The 13,562-nt window shown below is 52.8% G+C and overlaps 1 protein-coding gene across 4 annotated transcripts in view; it reads right to left on the bottom strand.

Annotated features, from left to right (window-relative positions):
- The window catches only part of ARHGAP26 (Rho GTPase activating protein 26), a 116,542-nt gene that overhangs the window by 48,554 nt on the left and 54,426 nt on the right, over window positions 1–13,562 (bottom strand). For all 4 annotated transcript variants that reach the window (XM_062638181.1, XM_062638182.1, XM_062638183.1 and 1 more), the window contains 5 exons: window positions 9,657–9,722; window positions 8,985–9,059; window positions 2,568–2,655; window positions 1,424–1,482; window positions 481–586 (listed from right to left, as the gene is read on the bottom strand). In XM_062638181.1, coding sequence (XP_062494165.1) covers window positions 481–586; window positions 1,424–1,482; window positions 2,568–2,655; window positions 8,985–9,059; window positions 9,657–9,722 — 394 coding nt within the window. The remainder of the gene's footprint in view (window positions 1–480; window positions 587–1,423; window positions 1,483–2,567; window positions 2,656–8,984; window positions 9,060–9,656; window positions 9,723–13,562) is intronic.

The raw sequence follows: 13,562 nt of genomic DNA, 5'->3' as shown, positions 1-13,562 counted from the left end.
AGGAAATTACAGGTCAGCTCTATCACTGAAAGCAAAAAAAAAATCATTCAATTCCGGTGCCCTCGGAAAGTTTCAAGGTTACCTTGGATTGATTCATCAGGTCGCATAAAGGCAGCAAATACGCAATTGTAGCAAAGAAACACCTCCTAGTCCTTAACACTAAGCTTGATGTGAAAGCCAGGGAGGAGCCTAACCTCCGCTCTGCCTCCTGGACCGCCAGACCCATCACCACACCATTAGAGCATCATTATATTCCCAGGAACGTGGTGACCCCTCCTGCCACTGCAGGCTGGGGCTCAGCGGGACCATCCCCTGCACCGCTCCGTCCCGCAGCCCTCGTTCCACTCACACGCAGGTTTCCAGGTCCTCGCCAACCAGATATGACTCAACACCACACACACACAACGAAACTTTTCTGCCACTATTCACTTTCAGAGGAAGTGGAAAAAGGACAGAAAAACAGATCAGTCATAAACGTACTTTGCCAAGTGGTTCATGAGCAAGTGCAGCATCTGCCTGTTTTTCTCCGGGAGCCGATGGACAAGGCTGTGGATTTCTGACACCCTTGACTCCTGATTCTCCAGTTCTGCATTGGAAATAGGAGATGATTTATATCTGCATTAGGGGGGTTATGATGCGAAGAGGCATGCAGGACCCAACACTAACACCAACAGTTGTCCTGGGGACCTGCTCCACCAAGCACTCTTCCTTTCCACCAACCCCAACTGGTTGTTCCCAAAAGGAAACAGTGAGGTGAGAGCAGCCAGCCATGTGAAAAGCCAGCTGTGATCAGAGAAGGGGCTTGGCTGTAACCAACATCAGCACATTCCCATTCAATGTGCTCCCAAGCACCATCAGGATGCCCAGCACTGAGCCTCATGATGCTGCAGCATCTGGTGCTGGTTGGATCCACCAGTGCCGGCAGATGTGTTCCAACAGCCTATGTAGGAGCCGTTCAAGGCCAAACACTGATGTGGCCATGGAGCAAGTGAGCCCTCCTGCCCCCTGGCTCCAGCCATGCACACAGGCTGCTGTGTGTGCCAACAGTTACCTGCTCTCACACAGAGCACCATGTCCAGGGCAGGCAAAGGAAGGCAGCACAGACACAAGCACCACAACCAACCGCATCAGATCCCCGGAGGCGGTGTTTGAACAACAGCCTCCTTCCCTTGGGAACATGACGGTCAAAGCAAGGCAGAGCTGCAGGCACCAGCCAGCTCCCCGCTCCCCAGCACCACCTGCGCTTCCTCTTCATCTGGTTCAGTCCCAAACAACACCATGCCCCTTGTCTCTCCGTTCTCATTCTGCTTTCCGGGACTGAAGGAGCAGGAGGTCAGTGGGGAAGCAGCAGGGCAGGGGTTATGCTCAGTTACGTGCAAATTAGGCTCCTCTTTCAGACCGGTGCCGCCAACAACAAACTCACTTGCTGCTTTGATGAAGCTCCTTTGAAACTGGTACATCATGAGCGGCCCTGGAAGCATTCTGGAAGATAAAAAGGTAACGCACACACAACACATCTGAGTAACACAATCCACAGAAATGGAGCTTTGCCCTCGCCGTCTTCAAAAGTGCAGAATTAAGCAACAGCAACTCTAATTAATTCCCCCCATCAGAAGGAATAAGATCAATTGAAGCACCTTTGATTTATTCTGCCTCCCTTTCCCGCACTGCACTGAATCCATTTCTAACTTCAGCATTCCTTCAGTACCACAGAGGTTCAGGGCATTCGTGAGCCCATGCGTTCCAAATCCGTTTAAAAACAAATTAGAAAGAGAAACAGGCCTCATGACAAAACTTTACCAGTCCCTGTTCCCACTCGGCTCCCCATTCTGCCCTCCCACTTCCACATCCCTTCAACGGGACATCTCAGTGCTGCTGGCATTCCTCAGGGCTTTGCACAGTTCAAGCTCCAGAGCAAAGGCTGCCAATCATGAAAAGCGATGCAGTGATTTCCTAGGCTGAGATCCACCAAGCTAATTATCCTCATCACCCTAATTGGATTTAGCCTCTCTCCTGCGCACTCTCTCTCAAATAAAACCCAGTGCACAGAACAGTGTCAGAAAACACAAAGCTGCAGCCGTGACAGGTAGAAGCCTGTTGTGGATAATGAGATGCCAACAAACTAATCCTTTGGGAAGATAACCCACAGTGATAATGGCATTGACTTGCCTACAGGAATTATTAGTACAGCAGAGCTCAGCACCCCACTCTGAGCAGCACTACAGCCACAGCCCTTAGAGGATCCCTGCACTCACCGCCTGCTCCAGGCTCATGAGGCAGAAGCCCATCAGGAAAAGCTTAGGCAAAAACTGCAATCAAGGCAGGGGACACAAGAATGGGCTTTTAGGACCATATTTGTACCACATGCATCCATCAGAGAGCTGACCGTGCTCCCCAGATCCTCCTCAACCATGCTGGAGGGTCAAGGGAAAAGCCAGAACCAATCCTCTCAGAGCAGTTTCTCCTTTGGTACTACTGAAGTGCTATTGCAAAGGATCTATAGTAACAGGCAGTAACGCCCCAAACCATCACCGACTCCTCACGAAGCTGAGGCTTTCCTGCCTTACCTCAGGTAAGTTTTCAGAGCGCTGGTAATGGTCTTTATCTCCCACTCTGCACAGATCTCAGTTTCTGTTTCAGAGGCTGTTTTGGGATCTAAGGAAGAAGAGAAAACAGAAAAAAGTGAAGCACAGTGAATCTAATTCCAGCTCTCACCAGCTCAGCGGTGCAGGAAGACCACAACGTCCCATTTTATTTGCTATTCCCCAGCCCAGTGAGCACAAGCTGATCCAGACACTTGTGCAGGGAAGCATTACATGAGATGGGCCACACTCACTCGCACGGGATGAGGGAAAGAAAGGGAAAACACGAAGCACGAGCAGTGAGATCAGCAGTGTAACCAAAGCGTGACACACGGCACAGGAGACGGTGGCTCAGTGACAGCGGTGACAGAGCAGGGCACAAACACAACACAGACCCATCAAACACAGACACCCCCAGGGCTGAGCAGGAAATCCCAGCCCTGGGCAGGCTGCAAGGCATCACCCCACTGAACCAATGTGAGAGGCAGCAATGGTGGCACTGGGGGTGTCGGGCAGGCCATGGGTGTGCAGGGGGGCAGGAGGTGGCTTTTTCTCCTGGCCAAGGTAGGGAAGAGCCCCTGGAGCCATCCTGGGAAGCTGCCGTCCCACCGGCTCTCAGCGCTGCAGTGTCAGTGTCTGGGGGCAGTGCCTGGTTCATTGCTGAGCACTGCAGCATTCTCCTCTTCATCTCCTCCGGGGCCTTCCTTTCCCTTCCCTTCCCTTCCACAGTTTTTCCCCTCCTATCTTCTGAAGAACTCCTTTAAAGACATCACAAACCCACGCAGCTGTTGTGGACCATGGAAACAGGCGGCTCCAGAGCAGCAGCCAGCTCCTTCCCACAGCGGATCTGAACCAAACCACACTCATGGAACCTGCAGCTTCCTGCTCCCCTGCCTCCTGCACAGCACCCGCCCCGGTCAGGGCTGCACAGGGCTGCACAGAGGGATCAACGCGCTGCCAGTTTTATGGATTCCTGTGAGAACACCCCAATGCGTTGATAAGAGCCCTTGCGAAGGGGCGATCGCTCCCTCCTCCAGCACCTCCACCCATGCCAGGACCCCATCACCCCGGGGTGCTCCTGGGTGAGCACCACTGCCTGCGCACCCGCCTCGCAGACACGGATGTGGATGGAGTTCATTTCTGACTCCTCCCCGACAACCACAGCCGGGCATGTCAAAAGCCACCAGGAGATCAGGGCTAAGTGGCCCGGCCATGGATACCTCACGGCAGCACCAAGGAACCAGCTGCCAGGACTAAAGACGGAGGCTGCTCCATGGCAGAAGCAGCCACGGCTGATGAGAAGGGAGAAGTAAATGCAGGAGAAAGTCGTTTCCCTCCTGCTTGGATGCCGCTTCCTGAATGCTCTTTGCTAACTCGGTCCTGGCAAACAGGCTGAGAGAGCTGGGCTGGTTCAGCTGGAGAAGAGAAGGCTCCTGAAGGGGAGACCTGAGAGCAGCTCCAGTGCCTGAAGGGGCTGCAGGAAACCTGGAGAGGGGCTTTGGACAAGGGCCTGTAGGGACAGGCCAAGGGGAATGGCTTTAACCTGCCACAGGGGAGACTGAGATGAGCTCTCAGGCAGAAGCCCTTCCCTGGGAGGGTGCTGAGGCGCTGGCACAGGGTGCCCAGAGAAGCTGTGGCTGCCCCATCCCTGGCAGTGCTCAAGGACAGGCTGGACACAGGGGCTTGGAGCAAGCTGCTCCAGTGGAAGGGGTCCCTGCCCGTGGCAGGGGTTGGAGCTGGAGGAACTTTGAGGTCCCTTCCAACACAAACCAGGCTGGGGTTCCATGGCCTCTCAACCTCCCCAGAGCTGAAGGCTTTGGCTTCACTGAGCTCTGGGCGAGCAGGACCTGGAGACAGGGATCCTGCTTCCACCAAAATCACTATGAAGCCTCTGTGGGGATGCTGGGAGACCTGTGTGGGTCCTTCCAATGACAGGGACATCCCTGGAGAGCTGGAGCAGGCGCAGAGGAGCACTCGCTGCAACCATGGCCAAGCCTGATGCCAGATAGAGCTGCCAACACCATCTGGTCCCACGGACTCGGCTCGGTGGGGATTTGTCTTCCCACCAACACGTACAATGAGCTTTTGAATTCTAAAGCAAGACGTAGCACAGTGTAATTTTAAAACTAATTAAAAGAATGCAGTGAGGGAGTCAGGCTCTCCCTGGGGCAAGGGGTTATTTTAATTACAAAAAAACATCAAGAGCAGCACCTGAAAACAAACACCTCAGAACTGTACATCCACACCGGGATCACATGTCCCTCACTGCAATCACACAAATGAACACCATCCTTCCCCTCAATGCCAGGGCAACTTCCTGCTGCACCTCCTTTAAAGAGATTAAAGATGAAGGTGGTATAGGGAAAAAACAAACCAAAATGAAAATAACACAAAAACCCAGCCCCTTTCTCCTAGCGAGGCCTTCCCTGCAGGTGAACAAACAGCTCAAGACTGGATGTCCTTCCACAAGCTCATCCAGGACTTCACAGGCAGATTGATGAAGCCCTAGGTGAAACGCTGCGGTCGGTGGCATGAAAAGGCTCGGAGCAGATCATGAGTTCCCCTTGACCTTCAGATTTATGAGTCTGCAAAGGGTTTGGCTTTGTAGGTTAGTGATGGAGCATCTGTCTGCCCAGCTAGAGGTGCCTGTAGCACACCGCAGCGACCTTCTGCCCCGCACAAGGATGCCTTCCCACAGGATCTGGTGTAAACGTGAAACAGGGCTTGCAGAAACCCCCACAGGCCAGATGCAGTGTTAACCCTGACGTTGCTCATTGCTGCAAATCACTCATCGGATGTCTCTTGGCTAATACGGAAAAGCTGAAGTGAAAGGGCAAGGGGAAAAGAACCGGAAAATTAACTTCCCCAAGGCTTTGAGGCTGAAGAAAACACTTAGCTCATCCCACAACACTGCTGGCTGCTGCAGCATCCCCCCTGCTCCCTTCACTCATCCTGCGTGGTCCCAGAGGAGCATTTCCCGGCTCTCCCCAGGCTGTGATAATGGGGGTTATCACTTACAGCCTTGTACATGGGATATTTGAGGAAAGGAAGGGGAGCTGCAGCATTCCAGATCCACACCAAGAAGAAATTAGAACATGCCTTTTTATGGCAGGGTCTACCAGAGATAATAGAAAATAGAAATTCAGGGTGGGAGGAATCTATTCCCATTCCCAAAAAAATAGTTTTGCTGGTTTGTTTTCTTCCTGGAGGGAAGCAGCAGCAGCAGCGGGGATGGCAGCCCCATTCATCTGCATGCAATCATCCCTGCAGACCCCAGGTGATGGGATGGGTACAACAAGGGCAGGGAATGGGGCTGGCCATGACAAGGCAGCACAGTGGGCAGCAGGGAAGCCCAGGCTGATCAGACACCCCTAAAACTCCCAGCCATGATGGAACCACAGCAAGACACTGGTGTGTGATGCAGGGGATGATCCTGAGGCAGCTGCACAGCCCATCCCACACAGCCCATCACCCTGCTCAGCCCATCATCCCACACAGCCCACCACCCTGCTCAGCCCATCATCCCACACAGCCCATCACCCTGCTCAGCCCATCATCCCCCACAGCCCACCACCCTGCTCAGCCCATCATCCCACACAGCCCATCACCCTGCTCAGCCCATCATCCCACACAGCCCATCACCCTGCTCAGCCCATTATCTCATGCAGCCACTGCCCAAAGCCCTTTCTGAGGAACTTCTTCATCTGCTTCCTGGGGATGGCAAAAGCTGCTGCCCTCAGACCTGGTTTCAATTCCCCACCAGTTCCTCCATGGCCAAGGGAACCTCCTGGGCACCATCCTGTCACCCAGCCATAATCCTCACCCACACCTGGGTGGCTCAAGATATTTCCAAACCAGCCACAGGGCACAGTACACCCCAGCAGTGCGGGGTCATAGGAAGCCCCACTCTCTCCTAACATCGGGAAGAAGCAAGAGGAGAAGATCGGACACTGTAATGCTCCACTCAGTGCCAGGTTTTGGACCCGCCAGTACCATCACTGTCCTGCACACACACACCTCCATCATAAACCCTTCCACAGGAGCTCTGACTGTTACAGTTTGTTTGTTGGGTGTTGTCCCCGTTTTGATGGTGCTTGGTGATGGTGAAGGGTAAAGGGACGCTTGCTCTGCCTCCACGAGCCCTGGGGAGCTCCCTCCCCGTGGCACCCTGGCTGTGGCAGTCAGGCTGCTCTGCCCAAACCCGAGCCCTGACCCGGCTGCTGCCCATGGGAAGCCTCTGCTCCGCGGTCAGCCCAGGCGGTGCCGACCTCCCACAGGGACACCCCATGCCAGAGGCCAGCCCAGCGGTGTCACTGACACCAGCCGGGAAACCCGAGCTCTTTGCCATTTAAACTGTATGTGAATCCGTACCGCTGCCCACATTCATTTCTAAATATAAAGGAAACCTGAAGTTGTAAGCACAAGTTGGCTGCTCTGTTCACAAGGGTTGGATCCGAACATGGTGGGGGGCTGGATGTGAACACTGGGATTGGATCCAAACAGGAGGGATTGAGCAGAACCTCAGCGTCTCGAGGGCAGCCATGAACAGAAGGGGAACCGACAATGGACACGATTTTGTTTGACTTCACAGTCAGCCCTAGTACTGCTATTGCTGAAGAGGATTTAACTGCCTGTGATTCAGAGGAAGATACCGAGTCCTGGGTTTGCAAAGCACTCCAGTGACTGACAGCATGGGAGATCCCCAAAGGGGGTCCTCTTCCTGCGCCCACCCGCAGCAGCACCCGCACGCCCTCTCCTCTAACGGGACTTCCAATGAAGACATGCCAGGACAAAGAGAACCCCGGCAATATATCACCGCGTTATGAGACACGAGGTCGACAGCTGAGAGGCTTCAGTCACCGAGGAGATAATGGATGCTGGATGGTGTCCAAGGCTTTGAATCCCTCCCAGCTCCAGAGAGCTCACAAACCAAGCAAGATCTGCCATCTGTCACCACCACCACCCCGGCCCAGAATCAACGCAGCCCACGACTGCCCTTGCGAGTTGAAAAGGGATCTGCTGCTCCGCTCGCTCGCGAGGTGATGCACAGCGGCATGGAAAGCAGAAGCAGAGGACGCGCCATGTGTGCCATGAGGCAGCTCTGGTTATCTGCGGTACTTGGGCGCCCAGCAGGACATATTCACATGCCCCAGAACCTATGCCAAACTTCTACTAATAAAGGAGTCAGTCACCAGCTCTTGTGACTGCAGAGAGCTTTCCAAATGCCAGAGCAAAACCGGCGCAGAGAGGTCCCCTTGCGTCAGCCCCTGATTTAGAGCCTTACCCTTCTGCTTCCTCATTATCCCTACATTATCAATTTTGCATAGGTTAACGTTGACAACTACAGCCACCATGGGCTTTGCTCAGTGAACAGCTTCACAGAGGGGAGAGAATGGGGAGTTGGAAGAGGAGAAGGAAGGACGTTGAAAGTGAAACACAAAGATTCAAACTTTCTGCAAGGAGAAACAGAAAGGAGCGCTGGCGTTTGGAGGGAGCAAGGCAAAGGATGTCACATTGCAAAGGAGTCAGGCTACAGATTCTCCAATGCAGACCAAGTATGACCCAACTTGCTTTGCATGGCCGTGGGCGATGGAAACCCAAACCCACCAACAAGGAAGCACTGCAGATGAAGCCGCAGGTGTCCCAGACATGCTACAGGACCAGCTCACTGACAATCCCAAGACCTGTTTGCTCCTGCACGTTTCAGTGCTCAGATTAGGCCCACATGAATGCTGGTTCAGAGCACAAGGCACCTGTAGCAAGCACCACAGCCTCCCTCTTGCCATGCTGTCATTAAGTGGGAGAGGTTTCTGAGGGCTGCTGGGCAGAGGCAGCGAGGCTGCACATCAGGACCAGCGATTAGAGCAGCCCCACAGCATCAACACCAAGCTCCCAACACCTTCTCTCCTCCCGAGCACCCAGAACCACAGGACCAATGCCTTGGGCACGAGAGAAAGACAAGCTTGAAAGGTCTGAGTAAGACTGTGTTAAAACAGGCATAAAAAGGTCCAAGGAGAATGCAAGAGCCACAGGCAGCATGCAACACACAAGAGAAAATAATTAAGAAGTACTGTGGGAACAACATGGCGGGTATGAAATTAAACCAAAGCTCTCAGCTATTCCTTTGAGGATTTTAGTTTGCATTTGAGAAGGCTGCCAAAATCCATAGCGCAAGTGAGCAGAACACCAGTGACTGCACCAGACCTTTGAAAGCCATGTCCTACACGAGTCCTACCTTAGCAACCTGCCAGTGGTGCCCTGGGACCTCCCGGCCTCTAACAGCATGGGGCCCTAAGAGCACATTCACCACAATTAGGTACCCCACAAGAGCCTCCGTTCTCGGCTGGCGAGACTTCAAAGCAGCACAACCTACTTGCCTTTAACAACACACAAGATACTCACCCATTAATATACTCAGCAGCTTTTGAACTCTGGAGTTCACTCCAACGATTCGGTAGAGCCCTTGCTCATTGATCCCTAGGAAAAACAAAGAGCTTATTAGGAGAATGTCACAAGAGCTACCAGCGTTTCTTTCATTTCTTTGACTTCCCTAATAGCAAAAATAATTAAACCCTCTCACCAAGTACACACAAAGTTATAGAAGAGGGTAAAATCTGGTTTGATGTCAAGGCTTTCTTGTATTGATTAAAAGTATTACCCTCAATTAGCTCAGGAATAAAAGATCTAAGGACACTTTTCCACCACCCCACAGTCAGCAAGGGAGTTATGGCTGCAGCACAAACTATCTGCACTTAACAAACAGCACAGGGGCCTTCATTGTGTGAAAGGAGCTCAAACGAAGTCCCAGCTTCAGTCCCTTCACTCATTTTGCACCTCCAGCACATCCCTTCCTAACCCTACCCTGCCGTTTGCTCAGCCCCTGCTGACTGCAGCCGCAGGGTGAATGCACACCTCAGCAAAGGTAATGCTGAGCACACACAGGGTTTATCTGCTATGGGTCTCCAAGGGGTAATGAATCATTTTGCTCATGAGAAGAAGCAGGTAAGCAATTGCTCCTCTGCACACAGCTGCAAGGCCACCCCCAGACCAAGACCACCTGGTGATCTGCTCTACCTCTTGTCTCGACAGCGTGTATGCACTTCTTGATAATGCTGAAGCCGATGTTATCCAGCTGGGCAGCTGCAAGGGGAGAGGACAGAGAAGTGATGAACAGCTCGCAGGGGGATGGCTCCACACCGCGCACAGCACTCACCTGCAGCTGGTGCTGACGCTGACAGCAGCCCTGGACCACGGCTCGGGTGAGGTGGGGAAGGAGGAGGAGGTAAAGGGAATCATACATTATTTTGACACAACAAACCCTTGGAAACAGCAAGCAGCATGCTTGATGAGCCCCAGGGAACTCCTGCATGTCCTTCCAGCTCTCCACCCAGCTAAGCAAGCTGGAGAGATGCCTTCATCTTGAGGCCATCTCCATCACCACTGGAGACTGCTGGTGTAGGACTGACCTCCCAGGCTTTGTCTGGGGCACTGGGGTGCCTTGGATTCCTTCTAGGGGCTTTTGAGATGATTTTGTGCAGATGCAGGTTTTCTCAAGGAGCCGTATGAGAGGTTAGAGCACTGAAAAGTGACAGTAAAAGAACTGGGAAAGAAACAGAATAGAGAAGCAGGAGATAACTGTGAGCAACCACTGTGAAGGAAAACAGTAAAGAAATCAAAAGAAAGGTGAAAGTGTGGAGGCAGAAACATAACATGGAGAGAAGAGAGCTGATGACGTAGCGGTGGAAGAGTGATAGGAACTGGGAGATGGGAATGGATTTCAGGTCAAATCTCTGTGGAAGCATCTCCTGTGCCCAGGGAGAGGGATCTGGCCCTGGGGAGCCAGGCAGCACCATCCCAATGCCTGCACCCTGCCTGCATCACATCTGGAGGGGGGGGGGGGGGAGAGGAGCGTCTGCCTCACGTGATGCAAAGGCCAAGCTAACCAATACTGCCTCATGAACTCTACTCGTTACATCCCATTCACCCTCACTTGATGCAGATGTGCACAGTTCAAGAACAGCCCCTTCTTTTATTAGCACAAATGAAATATTTATTTGGTGCAAATTAGGATGTCCTGAAGGCAGCTGCCTCTGCCTAAAAGCAAGATCTAAAACAAGAGAGTTAATGGGATGTAAAACTCAATTAACTCATGCCATTGCAGGCTTTCACATTTAATTTCAAGGAATTACTAATACACAGGTCCAAATACCTGCTGGAACAATTTATCTTGTAGTCAGCACACCACCACCATGTGGGAAACACTGCCTGCAGACAGCTATTTGTTAAGGAAAATGACTTCTCCCGTATGTAAAGGTTTAGGAAACCTTCCATACAGCAGAAGCCTGCAGGGAAGTGTGAGCAGGGTGCCCTGGGATGCAGGCCTACATCAAAACCCTTTTAGGGATGCATCTGCCCCTGCCACCATCCCGCCTTTCCTAAGGGAATGCCGTGCTGTAAGGGACACAAAACTGCATCTGATGGAGAGCGCAGGGGGCAGGGATCAGAGCCCAGGGCTGGCAGTGTCCTCACAGCACGGCACGTGCAGTCTCAGCCCTCGCATTCCCCTTGTTCACATCATTACTTAATCACAGAGTCTCTGCTGCACCACGAGGAGCTGCCAGCTGATGGGCTGCCTGTGGCTTGCTCAGTGCAGGCCCTTCCTAATCACTTGTTTTGAGTTCTCTGCTGGTGGCGTTTCTTGTCTGATGAATGGCACAAGAACCTGAAACACTGGAACAGTAGCGCAGCTCTATTATGTTTTTCTGGGCAAGCACACTGAAGTGCCAAGCCAACATAAGCACACAAGTTGCAGGATGCCTGTGCCATAGGACGTGTGAATACCCCAAAGCTCCCGGGGCCTTGGCTTGGCACCTCCAGGGCTCTCCTGTGCTGCTCCCAAGCACTTTGCAGGCATGGACTGCAGCATAAAATCAACGTGCCATCCACCAGTGGGTCACAGCCTGCTACAGAATCACAGTCACAGAATGGTTTGGGCAGGGACCCCTTCCACTGGAGCAGCTTGCTCCAAGCCCCTGTGTCCAACCTGGCCTTGAGCACTGCCAGGGATGGGGCAGCCACAGCTTCTCTGGGCACCCTGTGCCAGCGCCTCAGCACCCTCACAGGGAAGAGCTTCTGCCCAAGAGCTCAGCTCAGTCTCCCCTCAGGCAGGTTAAAGCCATTCCCCTTGGCCTGTCCCTACATCCCTTGCCAGAAGTCCCATACCCCAGATCAGTGACAAACACAAGCACAAGGATACCTGAGAAGCAAGAAACCATGGTGCACAAACCCTTCTGAACAAGCAAACCCAGTCCAGCAGGCGTTATTAGCCTCAGCTTAGCACTGGCCATAACCCTGACCTCTTTGTACCCCAGCATGGTCCTGTTCCAGCCAACACAGATCACTACCTTCAGGCTCTCCACGTGCACTTGAAGTGCCAATCCATCCCATAAACCAGCAGTGCTCCCCCAGTCCCTCGCATGCCTGAACTTGAGCAGAAGACACCTACAAATGCATGCCCCCCAAGAGCCCACCACCCCATTGCTGAGCTATGGGCTGGGACCAAACAGTCCCAGGTAAGAAGCCACCCGTCCTTCTGGATGGGAACGACCAAGCACAATCCTCCTAAGTAGGTGAATAAGCTCTTCCACTCGTTGGCAAGCTCTGGATCAGGAAAGGTGAAGGATTTATTTGCAGTAGTTACATCCAGAAATAATATCTGTTTAAATACCCAAAGTGCCTTTCTTCATCCTTAAATTTCACTTTTAATGAGCATTGTAAAAGCCTGATTTCCCCTCCCACAGAAGCAGCTTCTCTTTCTCTCATTCATTTACCCAATGATTCAGTTCAGCTGCAGCACTGATCAAACCTGGATTGGGATCTGCTGCTGCCCAGACCTTACACTTGCCCCAGCAGCTCCGTGATCCAGAGCCCTGAGCTTTGGTTCAGCAGCTTAGACCACACTCAGCTTCTGGTCAAGAGTGGCTGCAGGTCAGGATGTGGTGAGAAAGAAGAGGCAAATGATGGCCTGGCAGGGCTGGAGAGCAACGCTGCATGAGCATGCCCATGGAAATGCAACTATAGCCAGACCCAGCCTGGCCTGTTACAGCCCCGTCCTCGCGCCTGCTCTGCTCCCTGCCCTGGCAGCAGGATCAGTACAGTGAGAGGGTTCTGCAAGATTGGGAAAAGAAAGGAAAAATAAATAAGAAACCCCTTGTTCTATCAAAACCCCACCAGAGCCACGTCTCCAGCCAGCCAACCCCAGTGAGAGCTGCTGCTGCAGCAAGGCAGGGGCAGGAACACATGAATGGGAGGAACAAGACCCACGGCCCACCTCCAGTGGATCTAAGTCATTGTGGAGCTGCCTCCTGCCATCACTGGGGTCCCGAAATGGAGCGGGAAGGCAGCAGGGAAGGGCAAACTCAGAAGCCTGGCCAGTGTGTTCCTCCACTGCTCTCAGCAGGCACCCCTAATCCCCAGCCTGGATTTGAATCGGCCCCTCAGCCATCACCAGGAGTGGATTTACAAACTTCTATTACCAGAGCAGTATTTTCTCCATTCATGCATTCAAACCCACAGCAGGGCAAAGCCCACAGCCCTGCCTCCTGCTATTCCCTCTCCCTGAGGCTCTCATTCCCCAGGGGAATGATGTAAAACACAGCTCCAGGCCAGGCTCCGAGCCACCGGCTCTTCACACCAGAGCAGCATTTTGATGCAGAACCGACATGCAGTATTCATAGTGCAGAGACGTATTTTACATCAGCAAAGGCGACACACGTCACTTGTGTTACACACACACACGCAATTTATCTGACCTTCGTGTATCAGCACATTCCTAGCACTACCAAGTTGGTCTCCTCCTGTTCTATTTTTGCCTAGCAGATTATTTCTATTTAACCCATTAATTCCTCTCCTTTACGCTGATACGGCGTATCAGAGCATCGGGAAGGGGGCAAGACGATGAATCAGCTCTGCCCAGCTTTG

The sequence above is a fragment of the Pezoporus occidentalis genome, unplaced genomic scaffold, assembly GCF_034315485.1.
Source record: "Pezoporus occidentalis ecotype Australia unplaced genomic scaffold, CSIRO_AGI_Poc_V1 ctg55, whole genome shotgun sequence".
NCBI lineage: Eukaryota > Metazoa > Chordata > Aves > Psittaciformes > Psittacidae > Pezoporus > Pezoporus occidentalis.
The sequence above is the reverse complement of the archived record's forward strand: the minus strand, read 5'-3'. Positions and strand labels throughout refer to the sequence as shown.